This window comes from Scyliorhinus canicula, chromosome 5 (genome assembly GCF_902713615.1).
Source record: "Scyliorhinus canicula chromosome 5, sScyCan1.1, whole genome shotgun sequence".
In the NCBI taxonomy this organism is placed as follows: Eukaryota; Metazoa; Chordata; class Chondrichthyes; order Carcharhiniformes; family Scyliorhinidae; genus Scyliorhinus; species Scyliorhinus canicula.
The window spans coordinates 32,252,340-32,276,171 of record NC_052150.1 but is presented as its reverse complement, the minus strand read 5'-3'; the positions used below and the strand labels follow the sequence as shown (position 1 = coordinate 32,276,171).

The window sequence follows — 23,832 nt, the reverse complement described above, 5'->3', positions numbered from 1 at the left end:
TTGACAGCAATCCAGCCTGAGGACTGGAAGTTAAGTTAGAACTGTAAACCGCCTTTTGAAATACTTTGGCAAGTTTGTCAAACAGCCTGTTCAATTTTTACAGCTGTCTTCTCAGCCTCCACAGAAGAACACAAGAGCAGACATATTTTTGCTATACCGTTACTCATTGCAACGTGGACTTCTTCAGTTTAGTAAACAAGATGACTATTAAAATGGTTTCTCAACATCTGCGGTGTGATGTCAGTTCAGTGTTAATGCTCATCTTGATTTGCAAACATTGAATAAAAGAATTTGGTCAACATCACCAGTGTAATAGTACCCATGAATGTACTCAGTGCTCCAAGTCGAGAATTATGGTTTCACATCTCAAGAATGGCTTCAGCGTAAAACACAACTCAGGCATTGGTAAATTCTTGTAGAGCAGAGATGCTTTGTAATGTATGTAGGAAATCTGACAACATCCCTCCCAGAATTGCACATCTATACTTTGAATCAATGATCCAGTTTCTGAAATGGTGGCATAAGTACATACATTACTTAAATGTATCAATACTTTCTGCCTCCATAATTGGTTGGGGTTATGCTCTGGGATGTTACCAACACCAGCATTCAAATACAGTGGACGATATGTGCATGAAAAATCACACTATACTCAACCCTAGTTCCAAGACTTCACAATTACATACAAGAACTCTAGATCAAGAGGTACTCACCAAACACAAGAATAAACAGTGTGTTTAATGAAACCACCCAGAAGACATGCTCCTGTCAGAAAAATGCAAAGTCATCAGTCAGCTTTAAATTAGTCATAGCTTTACTCCTACAAAAGTCTTTAAAGTACTTTTTAAACACCACCTCTATTTTTTAACTATCACATTTAAACAGTAATGACCTACTACTTACAGGCCTAAAGCATACAAAAGTATGTTCTTATTTTGGTAAAGAGAAGCATGTTATTCTTTGACTTTCTTCTCCTGACCAGGCTAGCTTCACATAAACTTAATTATATAGAAGTATGAAAATATCCAAGTTTTATATTAGCTAACTGTGCTATTAGTGGAAGAATTGTACATTTTTAACCTTGAGGAAACAAATCACAGAATGAAAGGATTAAGTATTGGGGAAAATTCAGAAGAATGAAATGAAATTGGGATAATCTTTTTTTTTAAAAAGCAGCAGTTTGAAGAGATTTTGAGATGAGAATTAGCGTATCTGTGAGAAAAGCAAGTGTTTACCTCTGTGACTGGGGGAAAACAATGGGGTATAGAAGAGGTAACTTAAAAGTAGAGAGATAAGGAAATTGACACAAATATACTACAAGACTGATTTAGAGGATGAATGACATCAAAGGGAAAGAATGATACAGCCATTGCACAATAACTGGAGAAAGGGGACACAATAATGGCCAACTTTGTCACCACATCCAGCTGCAGAAACAGTCTCCCAAAAAAGAAATTACTGCTAAACGGGCAGCCAACCCAAAACTCGAACCGAGAAGATTCTGCCTTCACTGAAACTAAAGACGGTTTTCCCAAACATAGAAAATAACCTGTGCGTAGTAACTATCAGCTGGATATATCTGGGTGGGTTTCCTCAGGGTGCTCCGGTTTCTCCCCACAGTCCAAAGATGTGCAAGTTGACCATGCTAAATTGCCCATTAGTGTCAAAAAGGTTAGGTTGGTTTATGGGGATAAGATGGAGGGTGGGCTTAAGTAGCGTGTTCTTTCCAAGAGCCGGTGCAGACCCGATGGGCCAAATGGCCTTCTTCTGCACTGTAAATTCTAGTTTCTATAAGTTTTAGAATATTGGATTTTGTTTGGAAACATAGGGGTGTCTCAGAGTTCAGGGTACGTAGGCAGTTGGGAACAATGGGGTAACTTAATAGTGTACATATTGCCAGTGTAGCTGTATATTACAGTCCTTCTTGTCGTGTGCTTTTTTTTTCCTTTAAAAGTTAATAAGTATTCTTTATTAATTGTTCACACAGCAATTGGACTATTGCTCCCTGGTCCGCATATTTTTCTCAGTATACCAAATTGAAAACATATATCATTAAGAACCTGTGTTCGGAGTTTTAGGATACCCTCACATTATCAGCGGAATTCTTAACAAAAGCAAATTAGTTTCAGCATTTCTGTTAAACTGTAAATGGGTTGACAGGAGCAATAACTACTTAAATTTTCATTCTTATTTCCCATTCTTGGGACTTTCACAGATAATGATTTTATTAGAAATGCTTTTAAAAACTTACCAGGAACACAAGTGAACCATCTAATCCAAGCATCTATGAAATGAAAAAAGAAATTAGTTTAAACATCACACATTTTTCCTGTGCACATCCTAATTTTTGTTTTTTGAATTATTCTGTTATTCAAATTAAACAATTGCATTAAAGTGACACACACAACAGGACAATATACCAGCAATTTGAAATAAACAACTTGAAATTAGCAGCGAATGGTACACAATATAAAAATTATTCAAAATGCTGAGTGGGTTGCAATATTCCATTTTAAAATGCATTCAGAAGTCCCATGTTATAACATCAGAAAGGAAATGTGTATTACAAAACAACATGGACTAGATGGGCTAAATGGTATCCTTTTGCGCTGATATTTACTAGTCATGGCTATAGGTGGCACAGCTATCAATGATAAACTTCAGTGTTAACAACTTCATCAGCTATTTTAATATACTAACAGTTTTGTTTATCTGACTTTGCAGGCTGTTCATCAAATGCCACCAATGATCATCTCTACTCTCAGCCCCCAATGTGTCACCAGCAACCATCAAGTTACTAAATAACATGGTAATAGGATTTAACGAGAAATTATATTTTTTCAAAACAGTTCTGACTCCCTCTCACCACACCATGCTTACTATTTTCTTCCCTATATATCTATAAATACACTACACACCTTACATCAATGCACTTGCACTTTCGTTAACATGGCCCCACATGGACATACAGTGTCTGCACGTGTTGCTCATGCTGTACCCAAGTTAATTCTACTTCATCTCTCATTACACCAAAACGCAGACCAATTATACTTCAAAAGCATTCTACTCCACCCACTGCTCACCTTCACAGGGCCTCAATGGGCGCTCGAGCAGAGATCAATCATGACTGTCGACACCAGATCTCTGATAACCAATGGGAAGTGCATCTATCCATTAATCTTGAATCACATACCCTGGACACCAGCTGAAAATTCAGGCTAGGAACTATCTTCAAGCCTTGAACATATTTTATTCCCAAGACTTTATTAACAAATGAAAAACAGAAAATAGCAGCATGAGCTTTGGAGAAATACAAAAAAGGCATATATGTGAGGATGTAGGCAACCTAAAACATTCTTAAAATGATAGATGCTAAATCACCTCGAATGGAACTGACAGTCCAGTATGATCCTGCGCATGTGGATGTAAACATAGATGAGCTAATAAGAATGGGCCTGTTTGAATCAGTACTCACTAGTTTTTCCAAATAAAATTCTTCTATCTTGGAGGAGAAATTCCAACTGTTCATAAAGAGTGACTATTCTGGCAAATGTAAACTACAGGTCCACCTTCAGATGCCCATCACTATCAGTAGGAACTGGCAACCTTCCCAGACCTGAAAAACAACCCAGGTGCTTCAATGCAAGTCATGATTCAGAACTGATTGGGTTGTCTTTATTTGGTGGTGTGGTGATGGGAAAGATGCATTTTTAAATGGAAATAAATTCTTGCCACCCACTGCTAAAGGCAATGGTTTACTGTTATTTTGTTTGCATCAGATTTTTCATTAAAAAAAAGCACTATTGAAAGTCAGCTTTGTTTTAAAAAAAACTTTTCAAAAATGGAAACTCAAGTTAAACTCTGATCACATACCCGCTCCCATGTAAGTTCTTCTGCAGCTCTGTCCCATTCTAGCGCATTCCAGTTCATGTCATCTGAAGAGAAAAATAGTTTTAATTGAACTCGAGGCCAACATATCAAATGTAGTTCATTGGTACAATTAGCCCCTTCGGCATTTTACTGCTCCGTATTTAAGCCCCCTGCCAACTGCTTTGGCAAGAGATTTGTTGTAATTGAATTAAATGGAGTACGTGATTGAAGGGGTGTTGGGAAGAGATGGGGCAGAAGTTGTGTTCATAGCTGAACAGAAGTTGACTCATGTGAAACCAAGAATATCAGTGTTTCGGGAGTACATCACACTTTCCAATCCAACATTTTATGGAAGAATAGAAATAAAGCCGTCCAAGTTTGATTACAAAATGGGGTGTTGATGGAGTTACACATATCAAGGAACAAGCAAACCAATTATGGAGATTCAAATAGATTGGGGCATTGGAAAGTGGCTGAATATCATTCCATGAGTAAATGGAATAAGTAATAAAAATTTCAAGATGAATAGCAATAATCCAAGAGATAGGTCTCGGATACTGGTTGACAGCTTGTCACTTGAAAATGTCGATATAAAAGGTCGCAAAATAATAGGACATAGAGGCAGGAGGGACAGAGGGATATCCTAGGAAGGACAATGAACTTGCATAAAGTACAGGTCCATGCCCACTTGTAATTCTAATGTACAGTTTGGATGCATTGTATGACTATCCTGGCATACGGTAAGATATAGCAGAAGACGACAAAATGGTTTTCCAGGATTGGGCACTTGGCACAGCAACGTACACTTGCAGCAGGCACAGGTTTTTGAAAATGGCATTGATCACATGAACAGATTTAGATGACTGGCTCTTGACTGATCTTTGACTGGTGCAATGAAGTATGCTTCTTGGATCACTGCCAGAAAAGCCCTGTACCAACTTTAAAAAAAAATTAAAACTCTCAGCCAGCAGCAACCCTACTCAGAACACTGATTTATCCTAATACCTTGGGCACCATTGTTGGCATCAGCACCGTCTTCTACCACAGCATCATCTTCGTCATCGTTCTCATCATCCTCGTTCTCTCCCTCATCTACCGCAATGTTGGCATTGTCAGCTTCTGCAGGGGCAGCCCCATCGGCTGCTGCTGGGTTTTCGGCTGCTTGGTTGGCTGGCTGAGCAACTTGGGGATTCTCAGCTGCAGCATTCGGAGCAGCTGGAGGCTGCAGGATGAAAAATGCTGATTAATTACACCAAGTTTCAAAATTAAATATTTCCATAAATGTTAGTTTTACTGCAAAGGTTGGACGGGAGTGGGAAGAAGGATAAACTAATTCAGAAATTCTTAATCTTGCATCTTTGATTCAACTTAGGTACAGACAAAAGCGCAAGTCAAAGTCAGTTGTTATATTCACTGTAGCAACTTTGTTGCTGCGACATTACTGTTATATTGAGAAAAATTAACTTGCCTATTTAACGCAGCCAGACTAAATTCTGTGGCTACATAATACAGTAGTCCCCCTTTATAACGCGGGTGTTGGGGTCCAAGACAGCCACAGCAACCGAGCCGCGGATATCCACGATGGGGGTTTTAAATTTATTTAAAAATCTATGCTAGCGCTTCCCATTGAGAGTCTATGGGGGGCGGGGGGGAGCGGTCAGACCCCCATAGACTCACAATGGGAAGCGCTAGCATAGATTTTTAAATAAATTTAAAACCCCCATCGTGGATCTAATTAAAACAGTGTCAATTTCAGCGGCCGGCTCACTTTGATCCGGAGAGGGATGCTGCTCTCTCACTGAAACAATCAGCTGAAATTGACACTGCCCGCTGCTCTCTCCCTCCAATCCAACTTTTAAGTTTTAATGTTTCTGATTGGAGGGAGAGAGCAGCCGGCAGTGTCAATTTCAGCGGCCGGCTGATTGTTTCAGTGAGAGAGCAGCTTCCCTCTCCAGATCAAAGTGAGCCGGCCGCTGAAATTGACACAACTGACAGTTGGGGTCCATAAGCCCCCCCGGTATATCGCGAACCGCGGTATTGCGGAGCGCGGTATAACGGGGGACTACTGTAGACTCTTTATGTCTACGATCTGTCCTTTTTCAACCAAACCATCTATTATAGCAAGCTTACTAAACAATGTTTCTAGATTTGCTGTCCTATGTTACCAGTTGGCATTACAATGAGCAATGCCACAAAGTAGCATACAAGTTTTTGCCCATATTAGATGTCTGGCCCAGTGAGCGGTTCGCTTGGGACTGGAGGGGTTACTATTTGGAGTACAAGTGTATAAAATTAAGGCGATCCAAGTTAATTGGTATAAAATAAATCAAAAAACAGATTAGCTTTATGTTTTTAACTAAAGAGTATGGCTAACAGAATAACAACAATACAATCCAATATATTATGGGGAGGGGTGGGGGGGAAAGCACATTTAATCCAAATACCGAACCATATTACCAATCATCTTATTATTTCTATAGAACCCACCTCATTCTGTTGTCCAACTCCATTAGGTGGTTGGGCCTGATTTTGTTCTAGCCACTGTGGAGCTCCACCATGCACGATCTGTTCTCGTAACCAGACAAGGCTAATGAATGCACACAGTGTGCATGTTACCACAAAACAGCCTTGCAAAGAGTCTGCCAGCAGATTCTCCCTGGAAATATACATAGAAGAAAAATTTAAATATTCACAATCAGGTCTACAGCTAAAGTGATTTGAAATTCTAAAGTGTGATGCACAGAGTAAACTTGTGCACAATATGTGGCTCACACAAGTGATGTTAAGTTTAATGATTCACAAAAACTGAAGTTCCATATCTGAACTGAAGAGGTCTTCCACTCACTAGTAAATTTATAAAAATGCATAAACCTGCTCATTTTTAAAAATAAACATTTTATTGAGGTTTTTTAGTATTATAACAACACAATAAACAATGTACATGAAGCTTTAAACATAGTGCAAAAGCCGTCTCCGTCCCTTACAGGTCCCACCTTTATTAATCCCCTACTCTAAGCTAAACTAGCCCCCCTCCCCTTCTGCTGACGATTAATTTTCCGTGAAGAAGTCGACGAACGGTTGCCACCTCCGGGCTAACCCTAACAGTGACCCTCTCAAGGCGAACTTTATTTTCTCCAAACAGAGAAAGCTAGCCATGTCCGATAGCCAGGTCTCCGACTTCGGGGGCTTTGAGTCCCTCCAAGCTAATAGTATCCATCTCCGGGCTACCAAGGAAGCAAAGGCCAGAACATCTGCCTCTTTCTCCTCCTGGATTCCCGGGTCTTCCGACACTCCGAAATTCGCCACCTCTGGACTCAGAGCCACCCTTGCTTTTAACACCGTGGACATGACATCTGCAAACCCCTGCCAAAATCCCCCAAGCTTCGGACATGCCCAGAACATGTGGACATGGTTCGCTGGTCCTCCTGCACACCTGTCCTCCACCCCAAAGAATCTGCTCATCCGGGCCACTGTCATGTGAGCCCGGTGAACGACCTTAACTTGTATCAGGCTACGCCTGGCACATGTTGCAGATGCGTTGACTCTACTCAACACGTCCACCCATAGACCATCCTCTATCTATCCGCCCAGCTCCTCCTCCACTTGCGCTTCAGGTCTTCGTCTCCTCTGACCCCATAAGTTCCTTGTAAATGTCCGAGACGCTCCCTTCTCCTACCCACCTTCTGGGAACTACCCTGTCCTGAATCCCCCTTAGCGATAGGAGCGGAAAGGTTGACACCTGTTTACGTAGGACGTCCCGCACCTGCAGATACCTGAATTTGTTTCCCCTCTCCAACCAAAACTTCTCCTCCAGCGCCCTCATACTCAGAAAGCTCCCCTCTGTAAGCATATCCCCCATCCTCTCAATCCCTGCTCTCCGCCATATCCGGAACCCCCCACCCACACTTCTCCAGGCAAACCGGCGATTATTACAGATTGGGGACCAGACCAATGCTCCCTCATAAACCAGCTAATTTAACGAGGGTAACTTTGGAAAAATCCAGTTTCAGAGGCCAGAAATCCTGTCAGTTACAGGGGGTCTGAAAAATATTATTGTTAACTTAAGCGACACATCAGAACCTGTTACAGACCAGTCAGGCCTGCTGTATATAGCAATACTAATTTGGTTCAGCCACAAACTAAACCAGGATTTCACAGGACCATCTTTCCATGCCTGTAGGAGATGGATTATGGTAATTGAATGGGGTGTGCAGAATTGTGATAAAAAGTATCAGAATAAGATTTAGTGCAGTTTAAAAATAACAAATACTGCTTCCTCATAGTAATCACTGAATAACTACAGCAGCATTTTAAACAAATCAGCAGTGTTGGTGAATTTTTCATTCCCTTTCCAGCACAATGAGCAAAAGCGTGAACATGGCATAAACGTACAGGTATGGTTGAAGCAAAAACTGTTAAGCTAAAGGTACACACCTATGTTGTGGTTGAGACATTCATTTAGAATGGACAGGGAAACAATGCACACCGTATTTGGCCAGTGGATACCAGAACCAGAGGGGACTTTAGGTTGAAGCACACGAGACACTTCTTCCAAAAGATTTGCACCACACTAACAATCCTGTTAGTGATGTACGTCCAGGTTTACTTAGTTGTAAAATACTGTGCCTGATCACTACACTGATCAGTCCGCTGGCCAGAAAAGGACTGCATTATTTCCCGAGGCAAGATAGTTCCTTGCTGACTGCCCCTTCATTCCACAGGTATGCTTCTCTTTTACAATTAATAAACCTAATCTTAGACATACATTTGAACATATGAACAAGGAACAGGAGTTAGCCATTCTGCCCTTCGAGCATGCTCTGCCTTTTAATAAAATCATGTCTGATTTGACAATAACCTCAAATCTGCAACCCACCTACCTCTTATAACCCATTATATCCCTTACTTGCCAAGAATCTATCCATCCCTGCCTTAAAAATACTCAAAGACACTGATTCTACCATCTTTTCAGGAGGTGTTCCAAAGACCCTCATAGTATCCTGTCCACATCCACCCAGTCACGACCTCTCAGGATCTCCAATATCTTAATCAAGTTGCCTCTTACAAATTCCAGCGGCTAAAAGTCTAGCCTGTCCAACCCACCCATTCCAGGTGCTATTCTGGAAAACCTTTTCTGAACTGCTTCATGTAAAGGATGTAAATAATATTTATTTACATCCTTCCTTTACTCAGGTGATCAATACTGTACACAGTACTTCAAATGTGGTCTCACTAGTGTCCAGTACAACTGAAGCATAACCTCCCAAATTTTGTATTCAATTCCCCTTCGCAGTAAACAATAACATTCAATCAGCTTTCCCAATTACTTGTTGGACCTGCATACTAGAATTGTGATTCATGCACTGGGGCACCCAGATCCCTTTGTACCTCAGAGCTTGCAGTCTCTAACTATTTAGATAATATGCTTCTTTTTTTTATTCTTCCTCCCAAAATGGACAATTTCCCACATTATGCTCCACTTGCCAGATCTTTGCCCATTCACTTAGCCTTCCCAAAACCCTCTGTCGCCTCCTTTTATCTTCTTCACAGCTTGCTTTCCTAGTTACCTTTGCGTCATCGGCAAATTATTTATAGAAACTGTAAACAGTCGAGGCCCCAGCACTGAGCCCTGTGGCGCACCACTCATTATATCTTGCCAAACTGAATAAGACCAATCTGCACCTACTTTCTGCTTCCTGTTAGCCAGGCAACCTCCTATTCTTGCTGATATGCTATTCCCTATACCATGAGTTTTTATTTTCCACAAAGATGACCAATGAGGGGAGGAATAAAGTTTATAGGAATTTATTGTACTGTAGCGGATTAATTTATGCTTCATCATGTCCTGTCTCTCTCAACCAGCACCGCAAAGAGATTACCCACTTAATTATTTTTCCGTTGCATGTGGGAACTTTCTGTCTACAAATCAGTTGGTGTGTTACCCGATGCCTCAAGAGACTAAACATCAAAAGCATTTCATTGGCTTTGAAGCATTTTGGGACATCCTGATACGAAAAATGCTAAATAAATGCAAGTTTATTAACTGAAATGTTAACCAATATTTATACAGAAAAATGTCCAGTGTGCCCTCAATGTATAGAATGCTTTTTCAATTAAGGAAGTGTATAAATATGGAACAAAAATAAGATTGTGGCACCTCTGATCCACATATTTAAGAATATTCCAAAATTCAATGAGTTCAAGAATAGAGACCAATACGAAAGAGAAAATGCTGGAAAATCTCAGCAGGTCTGGCAGCATCTCTAGGGAGAGAAAAGAGCTAACGTCGAGTCCAATGACTCTTTGCTAAAGCTAACAGAAAGCGAAAGTGGGAAATATTTATCTTGTGGAATGAGAATGAGAGAGGGGTCATAGCCACAGAAACCCAGGGAAACGGGATGCTAATAGCCACGGAAACTAAGGGAAAAGAGTGCTAATGGCAGTCCTCAGAGAGAACAATAGGTGTGAGGCCAAACAGCAGAGAAACTATCAGAGGGTAAACTGTGACAGATGTAGATGTGGGGGAGGGGAAGGGGGAAGCAAAGGGGAGAAGGGGTAAGGAAAGATGGATAAGATGGGGGGGTTAAATATAAATATATATATATATATATATATATAGACAAGAAAGAAAGAAATGGTATAAGAGAGTTAAAATGAAATGGGATGAAAACAAATGGGTCGAGATGGGGTAGAGCTAATCATCTGAAGTTGTTGAATTCGATGTTGAGATCGGATGGCTGTAGCGTGCCTAACCGGAAGATGAGATGTTGTTCCTCCAGTTTGCGTTTGGGCTTCACTGGAACATTGCAGCAGACCAAGGACAGACATGTGGGCATGGGAGCAGGGTCTTTTGTTAAAATGGCAAGCAACAGGAAGGTCAGGGTCCTGAATGCACACAGACCGAAGGTGCTCAGCAAAGCGATCACCCAGTCTGCATTTGGTCTCTCCGATATAGAGGAGACCACATTGGGAGCAGCGAATGCAGTAGACCAGATTGAAAGAGGTGCAAGTGAAACACTGCTCAACCTGGAATGAGTGTTTTGGGCCTGGGATGTTAAGCACGGAAGAGGTAAAGGGGCAGGTGTTACACCTTATGCGATTGCATGGGAAGATGCCATGGGTGATGGGAGAAGTACTGGGTATGGTGGAGGAGTGGACTAGATTATCTTGGAGGGAACAGTCTCTGCGCAATGGAGACCAATAACATTGAAACCAAAGCAAAATACCACAGATGTTGGAAACCTGAAATAAAAACAGGAAGTGCTGGAAAAACACAGGTCTGGCAGCATCTATGGGACAGAGGGACATAGTTAACGTGAAGTCCAATACGCCTCTTCTTCAGAGATTCACATTGGATTCAAAACATTAATTGTTTCTCTCTTCACAGATGCTGCTGGACCCGAGTTTTCCAGAACTTTGTTTTTATTCTGTAACATTCAATGCTGCAATATATTGAGAAACATGTTCTCAAAAACCATCCCATTGGATCAAATTACTTTAAAAATAAACATGATTCATAAACTTACGTGGATAACATATCTAGTGGCAGAGTCAACAGTGAGCTCACAGAGCCAGTAAACAAGCATTTGTAGATACGGCCTAAAAAGGGGGGGGGGAAAAAAGTGAAAGGTCACTTGATACACATTATGGTTGTCCTTCTCAATGTTCTCCGTCTCACTTAAAACATCTTTTTTTTTTACACAAAAGTGCAAGCATTGTGCATTATGCCACTCTCATCACCTATCCAAAATGAAAACCATATGATCATAGCATATTTTCTCAATTACAGAATGTTACTCAAAATTCTCTTTTCCAACAATTTACAGGTGACATCACAAACATTTAATGAAGGAATAGAGACAACAGAAATAAACACTGCATTCTCTGCAAGAGTGCCAGCACAAGCTAGGCCAGGGTGTTGGGAAATTTATCTTGAAGATATATACATTAACATTTTTCCTTTGATCTCTTTGAAGTCTATTATTTGCCAAGCAGAGAGAGAATGAGAGGAAGGGAGAGTGGAAGAGAGAAGGAGAGATCATTGCCAGAGACTGTTGACATTGACAGACAACATTAAATACACTGTTTTCAGGTCAAAGTACAGGTGTAAAGTAAAACCGTTATTTTCCAGCCATTCTCACAATCCAAGAAAAATCGTAATTCAGCGCAGTTGCCAGCTTCAGGCAGTTCTCAGCTGCACCAATCAATTCAGCCAACCAAATATATTTTGCACTGGACCCTTATATCCAGCTGAAATTATTTACTATCCATTTCTGGTAGCTGGATTTAAACTTGCATTTCAGAACAGAATGAAGGGTGTGTTAAACCCACTGCATTGCTCAAAATGGAACATTCTTCGGCATCAGTGATGTGACCTGGTCCTCCATGCACTGATGCTATGCTCGCTTGTTCAATAATAAGGACACAATGAGGAGTAAGCAGAAAGGAGTTGGTTCATTTGGCTGGTTTGTGTTACTGAGCAATGTCAACAGCATGGATTCAATTCCTGTACTGGCTGAGGCTACTCAACCTTGCCCCTCGCCCAAGGTGTCGTGGCCCTCAGGTTATAATCACCATCAGTCAGCTCTCATAGGGGAGAGCAGCCTATGGTCCTCTGGGATTGTGGCGACAATTGCATTAGGTGGAATTTTGTTGAAATGCTGACGGTTTCCTTAAATCAGGAGTCATACCAGAATTAGAATAAATGAACCCTTTGCTAAAATAAAAAAGGACTATGTGAGTCTCATCATACAGTAGGGTGATCATGGCTCGGCACAACATTGAGGGCCGAAGGGCCTGTTCTGTGCTGTACTGTTCTATGTTCTATTGTTAACAATCTAAGAGGTTACACCAAGACTCAAGAGGCAAAAAGTTTTGAAACACTCAATGTTTGAATATTCATAAAGGCTTGCTTTATTTTATGGAGAAGGTCGAGCCTACAAGTCAGCCTCTTCCTCTGATACGATAGGATAAAAAAAGATGGAATTTATTTTAATTTCTCCACATTCCCTTCACTTATCTAGTTAACTTCCATAGGATTCAAATCTCAAAGAAAAGACTGAAGAAGTATTAAAACGGATGGCAAAACACTTGAGAAACACGTTTTAAGCGAAGAACAATCAACGCACATTGGCATGTTACCTTCACGTTCTAACTTTCCACAATTATTCAACAGGATTCTAATATTTTTGAAGAAGAAATTTAGGGAACAAATTTCCTAATATTTTAGTAAACACAAATCTTATTTAGCTTTATCAAATAACTGACACAGGCACAATGAGACAAAATGCCACCTTCTGTGTTGTTCTACGTTTATTGTGCCTCTGTACATATTGTAAATTGTCTCATTTAACCGAGATAAAGGAACACTCAAGTTATAAATCCCAGGATATGACAATTATGATCTTGGTCCAAAACTATTCAAAAATAAAACAAACAAAATTCCATCAGATCTCCACTAACAGATCTCAATAACTAGATTAGCTTATTACAAAATGTAGTTTAATGCTTACATGCTGTGAGAGGTACAACTCCCAGCCATGCAAAGGCCACCAACGTGTAATGGAACCAGTATCTTATTGCTGTACCAATACTTGTAACCAATCCTGCAAAAATATCCTGAATTGGAAGTCTAGATGGCATATCTGGAGAATAAACTGGAAAAAGAAACAAATTTAACTTAAAAGCATGAACTTGTATTGACACATTTTTTATATTTCAGTGAGACATTTTTGTGCATAAAGTGTACACTGGACTTCTATAAGCATCCAATGGACATATATAAAACACTTATAAGCCCTGATTTACGATATCTATTCAATTGAATAGTTGGCCCTTGCACAATGGAACAAATGGTCTGTTGTGCCGTAATTTCTCTGACTTTATGATCTCAGTTAATTTTGCATGAAACTGGAGCCAAAACCAAAGGGTTTTCCCTTTCATTTCCGCACCAAACTTGCATGTCCAGTCTTATTGCAGTGAGATGACCAACTATTTTTCTTACTATGGTTTGCAATGTTTTGTGACTTTGGCTTGAATGTTGCATGCACTGGTGACCTTGAGGGAAGCTACCCATAAAGATCCAGCAAACTGTGAATCTCACTTTTTCCTAATATTAATCTGACACCAAGTCAACAGATCTCCAGACATCCAGTAATGGTGCTGTGTGCAGCCAATCACATTACAGGACTTTCAGTCAGCAAACCAAAAGGTAAAATATACGGATCATCCCTGTGTTTTTACAAATTGTCCAGTGAGCGAAATAATGTTTGGGAGATACACATCAGAAACAGAAATGTGAAATATACCTAAAGATCACCCCTGAATTCCTCATAATTGATATTACACAAAAATGAAATTAACTCTTGGGGCCAGAGTTATTCCGCAATAGCTATGCATTAGTACATTATTAAAAATGTTACACCTCATTAACAAGGTGTAAACGTTTGGGGAATTTTAATAGATATATTACAACATGAAAGGGGACATGTTCACCAGTTCAGTAATTTCTAAAGTACACTGTCTGCAGGGACTTCCAACAGCATACTAATAGAGGAGCAGGAAGGAAATCATTTGCAGCAACTTTAGAATTCCTGCATTCAACTCAGCATGTGCACACACCTGCGGTTGCTGCTTCACAGGGTAATGACAGCGAATAATGACAAGTTGCCATCATTACAACTGCGAGATCATGGTCTTTGTCAAACTGTTCTCCACAAAGCATAAAAATCAAATTGGAATTTAGAACTGATACAAGTTTTGTTCAAATTTCTATTAATAGTCAACTCTAAGTGTAAATTCTAGAAAACAAAAATAGTTAGATGCAAGACAATATATCATAGTCACCCACGGTAATGCAATTTACACATGAAATTTAGGTGAAACAAAAATAAGCCAAAAAGTGCCACTGTCAGATTACGCGGGAGGTATAAATCCAGTGTTGATCCAAATTCAGGTTAAAGTATTTTGGAAGTTTTAAGTTTATTGAAACAAAATCACCATTGTACAAATCGTTCTGACAAATCACGATGACTATGTTTAAACATACGTCATCAATATTTTAGAATTTAGAATTAAACTAGAATTATTAAGAATTATGAAGTTTTCCAGTATCTTGAGATTGCTCACTGGCAATGAGACGACAGGCTTCCTCTCTACTTTCAAAAGACAATAATCTCTACCTGATCTATTCTTTGATATGCTTATTCTATAAAGCATTAAGCAACTTTTTAAATAACCAACAACAGTACAATATAAAATTGAAGCAACCAATGTTAAATGGGTCAGTTTGTGGTATACAAATTTTACTTCGCAACTTGTCCACATCAAAAACCCAATTCTTTTTCTGACTTCAAAAGTTATAATGTGCACTATTAGCATTTATAAAATGCATAATTTCTCAGCCGACAGACATTCAAAAATGAATCTGACTGCCACCTTTCTAAATAAAAAAAGCTTACCAATTCCAAATGGTTAAAAACCGTGTCCCTAATGTCTAATGAATGTAATATTTATTTTTACTATTCTAACTACTGGCAGAAAAACTATCTCTGGCTCTTTTCTCATCATAGTCAAACCCACAAAGGGACAAAATAAGAACACAGCGCTTGGTAAAATTAGTCAAAGATATCTGCTACAACTTGTTTCCACTCAAACATTGTCGTGAGGTCGAAATGGAAGTTCTGATTTTTCAGCTTAAAATTATATAAAGCGGCAAGTGCTACCTGAACATCACTGATATTTCAAAGCAGTTAGAATTAAAAACGATCTACTGTAATGGGTATGACTACAATGGATCCAAAAATCAACAGTTTGGTCGATCACCCAAGCCTCAGGAACCAGTTCAGTCAGACGAGTTAACAGAAAACCGCTCAAAGGCATGTTATCTTAACCTGCCTCTGCATGGAGGAAGTGAACAATATTTAAGTAATTTCTACAGTTAAAAATTACTTCAGAATTACCATACCACACAGTAGTGCGAAATGTTATTTTAGTCAAATTAATATTAGATTATTTAAATCAAAATGCCTGAAGGTATAATAATATTTATAAATATCCATTAATTTATTAGATTAATTTGTTAAAACAAAAAGCCCCACTTGCCTGTTTGAGTGAATATAAAAGACGCTAAGGAGCATGAATGTTAAACTTGGGTGTCCTGACCAACATTTATTCCTCAATCAGCGTCACAAAACAGATCAACTTGTCAATATCAGATTGCTTTCATGGGAAGAATGCAAATTGGCTGCCACATTTCTTGCATTTCAAAAGTGACTACAATTTGAAAAATAGCTCATTGCTGTAAAGTGCTTTGAACTGCCCGGTAGCTGCCTTATGTAAATGTGAATTTTCCTTTTCCCCAACATTGCCACTTTAGGACTAATCACTGACAAGTGTCAGACAGAAATTAACCTCATCTCTTACTGCCTATAATCAGCATATTTTTCATGGAAAGAGATGTGCCTTTTCTTATCTTCGATGTGTATATTTATTCCAGTTAAATCATTCAAAATCAAGTTTTTCAGCGTTCAAAATTAAGAGGATTATTTATCCTCACACTTACCCTGAATTAAAGCAAAGTCACACACCCGACCTCACGTATGGGAACACACAGATTGCATAAAGAAAGTGCACTTTTACCGATCACAATTTCAGTCTTTGATTTACAATTTCCCATTTTCCCCAAGTGTCAGGCCTGTGGTTGCTTGAATAGTTTTCATGATTTGAAGTTGAAGTGAGGGTCTTGAAAAGTGAAGGGTTCACAGCTGGTTTCTGCCGTGTATTCAACTATTTAAGAGGTTGATTCTCAGGTGAATGTTGAAACTGGAACAGGTCAAGTGTTTTGGCTGCTTGATGACTTGCAGCTACTTTCAGAGTCTGGCAGTTATGATGAATCTGCTGGGTCCTGGGGTAATTAGGACGCAGTCCCTGTAACCATCTTCGATTGCATGACCACTGGGTCAACATCCTGGGGCCCACCCAGTCTAGTTTGGATGGAGGAGGTCATTATGATGCAATGGAAGGTTGATAGTAGCCATTGAGTTTTGATTTTTCCTTTCGTTCCATCCGAAACATGGGGACAGGCGGTCTCGAAACTCCATAGTCTTTAGGAGTATGCCCAACCTTAAACAACGATGCGTGAATTCCGCAAATGAGAGAGGTACCCTCACCTACGTCCATATTTAATTAGGCATTATCATGCTGTATTAACGAGAGACAGCACGGTTTTGTGAAGGGGAGATAGTGTCTCACGAACTTGATAAGAGTTTTTTGAGGAGTTCATAAAGATGACTGATGCAGATAGGGCAGTGGATTTTGTCTATATGGACTTCAGTAAGACCTTTGACAAGGTCCCTCATGGCAGACTGGTACAAAAGGTCACATGGGATCAGAGGTGAGCTGGCAAGATGGATACAGAACTGGCTAGGTCATAAAAGGCAGATGCAATGGAAGGCTGATTTTCTGATTGGAAGGCTGTGACTAGCGGTGTTCTGCAGGGTTCAGTACTGTGACCCTTTGCTGTTCGTAGTATATATAAATGATTTGGAGGAAAATGTAACTGGACTGATTACTAAGTTTGCGGATGACACAACGGTTGGTGGAATTGCAGATAGTGATGAGGACTGTCAGAGGATACAGCAGGATTTAGATCGTTTGGAAAATTGGGCGGAGAGATGGCAGATGGAGTTTAATTCAGACAAATGTGAGGTAACGCATTTTGGAAGGTCTAACACAGGTAGGGAATATACAGTGGTAGAACCCTCAAGAGTATTGGCAGTCAGAGAGATCTAGGTGTACAGGTCCACAGGTCACTGAAAGGGGCAACACAGGTGGAGAAGGTAGTCAAGGAGGCATACAGCATGCTTGCCTTCATCGGCCAGGGCACTGAGTATAAAAATTGTCAAATCATGTTGCAGCTGTATAGAACCTTAAGTTAGGCCACACTTGGGAGTATAGTGTTCAATTCTGGTCGCCACACCACCAGCAGGATGTGGAGGCTTTAGAAAGGGTGCAGAAGAGATTTACCAGGATGTTGCCTGGTATACAGGGCATTAGCTATGAGGAGAGGTTGAATAAACTTGGTTTGTTCTCACTGGAACGAAGGAGGTTGAGGGGCGACCTGATAGAGGTCTACAACATTATGAGGGGCACAGACAGAGTGGATAGTCAGAGACTTTTTCCCAAGGTAGAGGGTTCAAGTGCTAGGGGGCATAGGTTTAAGGTCGGAGGGCCAAGGTTTAGGAGATGTACGAGGCAAGTTTTTTTTTTTACACAGAGGGTAGTGGGTGTCTGGAATCACTGCCAGCGGAGGTGGTGGAAGCAGGGACGGTAGTGACGTTTAAGGGGCATCTTGACAAATACATGAATAGGATGGGAATAGAGGGATAGAGGCAGCAGGGTAGCATGGTGGTTAGCATAAATGCTTCACAGCTCCAGGGTCCCACGTTCGATTCCCGGCTGGGTCACTGTCTGTGTGGAGTCTGCACGTCCTCCCCCTGTGTGCGTGGGTTTCCTCCGGGTGCTCCGGTTTCCTCCCACAGTCCAAAGATGTGCGGGTTAGGTGGATTGGCCATGCTAAATTGCCTGTAGTGTCCTAATAAAAGTAAGGTTAAGGGGGGGGGGGGGGTTGTTGGGTTACGGGTATAGGGTGGATACGTGGGTTTGAGTAGGGTGACCATGGCTCGGCACAACATTGAGGGCCGAAGGGCCTGTTCTGTGCTGTACTGTTCTATGTTCTATGTTCTATGATACGGACTCCAGAAGTATAGAAGTGTAGAAGATTTTAGTTTTGACGGGCAGCATGGTCGCCGCAGACTTGGAGGGTCGAAGGGCCTGTTCCTGTGCTGTACTTTTCTTTGTTATTTCTTTGTTCTTGTTCATTCATTGGAAATTTTATACTACCTGTCGTCTAAATGCCAAAAATTACAGGCTGCAGGTTGTTTGCATCCAATTTTTAAAAAGCATTGACTGAGAGTACATGCCAGCACTGGGCATTCCAAAAAATTAATTCAACTCCGCACATTTTAAAATTGGAAATGTTCTTCCCGACAGATTCAAATTTTGAAGAAAAAAAGTTCTTTAATCTAACTATAGTTATATATTTCTACTGCTCACATGAACACAGTATCAGCATTTATCAAAACCCAGTGGCAAAATTATACACAATCCTGTTGCACAAACATTTCACATTCCTATTATGCTTTATTAAAAAGCGGTGAGAACACTGCACAATAAGCCCCATTTACAAATTGATAGCTCAAGCTGCTTTGCAACAATATCCATTTCAATTTTTTGACACAACAGGGCAAAGTTCATACTTTTATAAAACAAGCCTGGCAGATATCCCACAACATTGCTCCCTGGTAATCTGGAGCTGGAGCAGTTATAATGTTTAGTTGCTAATTCAGCTCATCCCTGTATGGACAATTGCAGGGAATTAGAAGTTTGTAAACTGCAGAGATCTTCACAGCAGCAATCAACATAAGCCTGAAATTTGCTAACACATTTCAGGGTCATGTTCAAAAATAAATGACCTCTCCTTTGGATCCTAGTACATCTTTTTTTTAAAATTTAGAATATCCAATTCATTTTTTCCAATTAAGGGGCAATTTAACGTGGCCAATCCACCTAACCTGCACATCTTTGGGTTGTGGGGGTGAAACCCACGCAAACACGGGGAGAATGTGCAAACTCCTCACAGACAGTGACCCAGGGCCGGGATTCGAACCCGGGTCCTCAGCGCCGTAGGCAGCAATGCTAACCACTGTGCCACCGTGCCGCCCCCAGTACATCTTTTAACAGATTTAACTGACATATCTATCACACCGAGCCTATCCTTCAGTCCATGCTCGAGAATATATTTATATTTCGCAAACCTATATTTGTTGCATTTGCTTGGTTTCTGCATTAACCTAAGAATTAATTATTCCTCCCTCTATACTGCAATTTCAACAATGCCGTTACAACTTCAAACACCACCATGTTACGGCCAGCCCAATGCAGCACCACTGCCACATTAACAGTTTACATGGCTTTCGACATGGCAAGCTTATAACCGCTGGAAGTGTAGCACCAGGGCTGATTTCAGATCACTATTTAATTCTTAAGTTTAAAAAAATCTGATTTTAGTGGACAATGTAATCACATCATTTTCTTCCATGAGCATCGGGGCGGCACGGTGGCATAGTGGTTAGCACTGCTACATACGGTGCTGAGGACCAGAGTTCAATCCTGGCCCCGGGTCACTGTCCATGTGGAGTTTGAACATTCTCCCCATGTCTGTTTCACCCCCACAACCCAAAGATGCGCAGGGTAGGTGGATTGGCCAGACTAAATTGCCCCGAATTGGAAAAAATAATTTGGTACTCTAAAATTATAATTTTTTAAAAAAGATTCTATGAGCAAATAAAATCCTCGTTTTGTAAGTGGCAAATTTAGTACATGACAATTTTTAAAACATGCAAGTTTTACTGTCAGGAATTCTGAATAAATTACTGTCAAATATGCTGGCAAGGGCCTGACAAAGATGCAAACTAACAACCTATTCCACCACTAGATTAGCACCCTGGAACTGACATCACCAGATCAACAGGCAGACTACTAACTGCATCAACATTAGCTACTTCAAATGTAATAGCCTCTGAGATGTTTCAGGGAAATTCAAGTCCACTTCATTCTGAACATTGTGGAACTTAAATGATGGAGGTTTTGACAAGTGATGCATATTTTAAATTGAGGCACAATGCGGCTTTAAATGCTAATTGAACCCTATCCGAACATGCACATCAAGTTCTCTCGGCAGAGCGACAATGTATAGCTATGAAAATGGAACCATATATTATAATCGCTACGACCAGAAAGGAAGGGACGCACAGTTTATCTAGCTCTACTCTACATTACGTACCATTAGTTTCAAAGATTAACTTACCCACCAAAATGGTCAATAATTTACCAGTATTACTGTTAGACACAGAATAAGAGAGACTTTAAACAGGCTTCTTTCAATTAACTCAGAATAATTGATTAATTACGAAACAAAACTTTAAAGCATGTTGCAAGAACTAGTTAACACACAATTGTACTCTGGAAGTATAACTATCTATCCCTTTTAAAATACCCCAGCATGCGCACGGGTGCATAAAAACAAAGGACAAACAGATGGGCTTTGGACGATAGGTGTTATAAAGTAAAGGATCAAGTTCACATTGGCACTGTTAATCTGGCCCTCTCGTGTTCTGGTCACAGTAGATGTCAGGAGGTTCTCACCAACTGAGCTTCAGCATGGAGGAGAATGTAAAGCTGGATCAATACTTCTCGTCTCAGCTTTTCAAATGCAGTCAAGTTATGCTTAGGCGAGAATTCTCTGGCTGCAGGTTGATAAACCACACATGGATTTTCAGACAAGGCAGGGAGTGAGAGTTAGGACACATTTCATTCTCAGTATTCCCCAATACACTGTTCAACACAACAGAACTAAAACTTAATGTCTGTCATGTGGATTTCTAGTAAATCACTGCCTTAGCTTTTACCAGTCCACCCCCCAATCAATTGCACTTCTCAGCCTTTTGGCTAAGATGAGGTCAGGTGTAATGCGTGGATCTGGTATGTCTCTTTTGTGGGGACCTTGAATTGGACTCAATTTGAATTGGTTTTTGGAGCAGGCAAGGAGCTGGATTAGGGGTTTGCCCCCGTCTACACTCCGAGCTCTGGCTTTGTAACTCTGAAGTAATTTTTTTTAAATTGGTGATTACAGTGCAAACCAAACCACTCTTCTCCCTCAAGTACCATGCTGATCAGGTGATTTCTTGGAAATGGCACTCTTACTCCCAGTCCAAAGGTGAACTTATGACCCGTTGTAAAAAAATATCCAAGGGCCCAAAAAATACAATGTCTTTCCAAATTTTAAAAGAAAAATACAATTCACGAAGATTTGGTTTTCCCAACATAATTCTAATAGAAAAACCATTTAAGTTTTTTTTGTCAATCATTCGAAAACACGCACACTTGCTTTGCAATAAGGGCAGGTTGAAAAAGTGGTTAATAAAGCATATGGGATCCTGGGCTTCATAAATGGAAGTATACATACCAAAGCAAGAAAGTTATGGTGTGGCCTCAACTGGAGTAGCGGTGTTAATTCTGGACACCACATTTTAACAGGTACGTGAAAGCATTAGAGAAGGTGCAGAACAGATGCACAATGGGTGGCACGGTGGCTAGCACAGAGAAAAACAGGTTAGGTGGATTGGCCATGCTAAATTTCCCCTTAGTGTCCAATAATATGCAGGTTAGGTGAGGTTAGGGGGATAGTGTGGGAGAGTGGGCCTAGGTGAGATGCTCTTTTGGAGGTTTGGTGCGGACTCCAATAGGCCTAGCGGCCTCTTATGCACTGTAGGGATTCTATGAATGGTTCCAGGGACAAGGGACTTCAGCTGTAGGACACTTTGTAGAAACTGGAGCTGTTCTTAGAGAAGAGAAGATTGAAAGGAGATTTCAGAGGTGTTCAAACTCATGAGCGGTTTCCAAGTAGGGAGAAAACTGTCCTTGTTGGTGAAAGAGTCCAGGACCAGAGGACCCAGATTTAGGGTGAAAGGTATGAGAACCAGGGGCCACCCGATAAATTTCTGTTTCCACGTAGCACATGGATAGGATTCAAATTGTACTACCTGTGAGTGTGGTGGAGTCATCTGTGGCTTTTCTAAGGGAATAAGGTAATTAATTGAGGTGAAAACATTTGCAGGGCCACAGTGTCAGGGATGGGGAAAAGTGGGGACTAGGTGAATTGCTCTGGCAGAGAACCAGCACCACAGAACAGGCTCGGCCTGTGATGTAATTGTTCCGATTCTGTACAAAATGACTGCAGGGGGGTTCAGAATATGGATGAACACAAATCGGAGACTGTGGTACAGTAAGATTTTGGAATGCATACATAATGAAACAATCAACAATGAATTTGAAGTATGGCTTCGACTTGGGATTTAGCTGTAGTTGTCCAATTAAAAACGAATTGCTTATGGAGATATGCCCAGATTTCACACATCCCCATTCAGCCAAGCCCAGAAATAATATACGAAGCAAAATGTACTATTGAGTAGGGAACAAGGCTACAAGCAAAGTTTTGTCAACCAAGTCTTTAAAGCTTGCTTTCGAAATTGTCCAGAATTAAAACATATAGAAGCAGATATTGTAGAATGGGTACACCGTGCTCAATATGTATTTTTTTTCTAAGCCTTTTCAGCAAATTCTCAACAGATCTTAATTAATAAAAACACTTTACATTTAAATCTCAGTCGCATTAGAGTATGATCAGTTTACTTGTTATCACAGTAAAGCTACAGACTAGTATGAAAATGAATTCAACTTGTAGGAGAAGGTTATTCAGAGGGCTTAGGTTTTACTCATTTCTTGCATAATTTAGGACTCCAGTCAGTAGAGCAGCAGTAAATGAATGCTACAATAACAAAGAACTTGGAGGGTTAAATCAGGGACAGCAACCCAATCATATACAAGGATGATAAAATAGACCAGAACTCCCAGGTTTCAGACAATTGAGCTGGTATCAAATTTAGACTGTGCGCACAATCTCCACTCCCACTCTGAGAGATAGAAATTTGATTAAAGTAAAGAAACAAATACTTTTGAAATATTAGTCATTGGATGGGAAGTAAATGATAATAAACCGTCTCAATGTACAACTTCCATGTGGAGAGATATTGTCTACAGTTTTTTTTTAAAGTCAGTATCTGTACCCATCTTCAAAGCACTATTCAGTTCCTTACTTGAAACAGGGATTCAATATACAAAGAACAAAGAGAAATACAGCACAGGATCAGGCCTTTCGGCCCTCCTAGCCCGTGCCAACCATGCTGCCCTTCTAAACTAAAATAGTCTACACTTCCGGGGTCTGTATCCCTCTATTTCCCATCCTATTCATGTAAATGTCAAGATGCCCCTTAAATGTCACTA

At 40.3% G+C, this 23,832-nt stretch overlaps 1 protein-coding gene across 5 annotated transcripts in view; it reads right to left on the bottom strand.

The window, feature by feature from the left end:
- Nucleotides 1-23,832, bottom strand: part of march6 (membrane-associated ring finger (C3HC4) 6) — a 116,100-nt gene that overhangs the window by 40,706 nt on the left and 51,562 nt on the right. For all 5 annotated transcript variants that reach the window (XM_038796866.1, XM_038796868.1, XM_038796867.1 and 2 more), the window contains 7 exons: nucleotides 13,383-13,526; nucleotides 11,397-11,469; nucleotides 6,358-6,526; nucleotides 4,876-5,092; nucleotides 3,874-3,935; nucleotides 2,252-2,284; nucleotides 714-765 (listed from right to left, as the gene is read on the bottom strand). In XM_038796866.1, coding sequence (XP_038652794.1) covers nucleotides 714-765; nucleotides 2,252-2,284; nucleotides 3,874-3,935; nucleotides 4,876-5,092; nucleotides 6,358-6,526; nucleotides 11,397-11,469; nucleotides 13,383-13,526 — 750 coding nt within the window. The remainder of the gene's footprint in view (nucleotides 1-713; nucleotides 766-2,251; nucleotides 2,285-3,873; nucleotides 3,936-4,875; nucleotides 5,093-6,357; nucleotides 6,527-11,396; nucleotides 11,470-13,382; nucleotides 13,527-23,832) is intronic.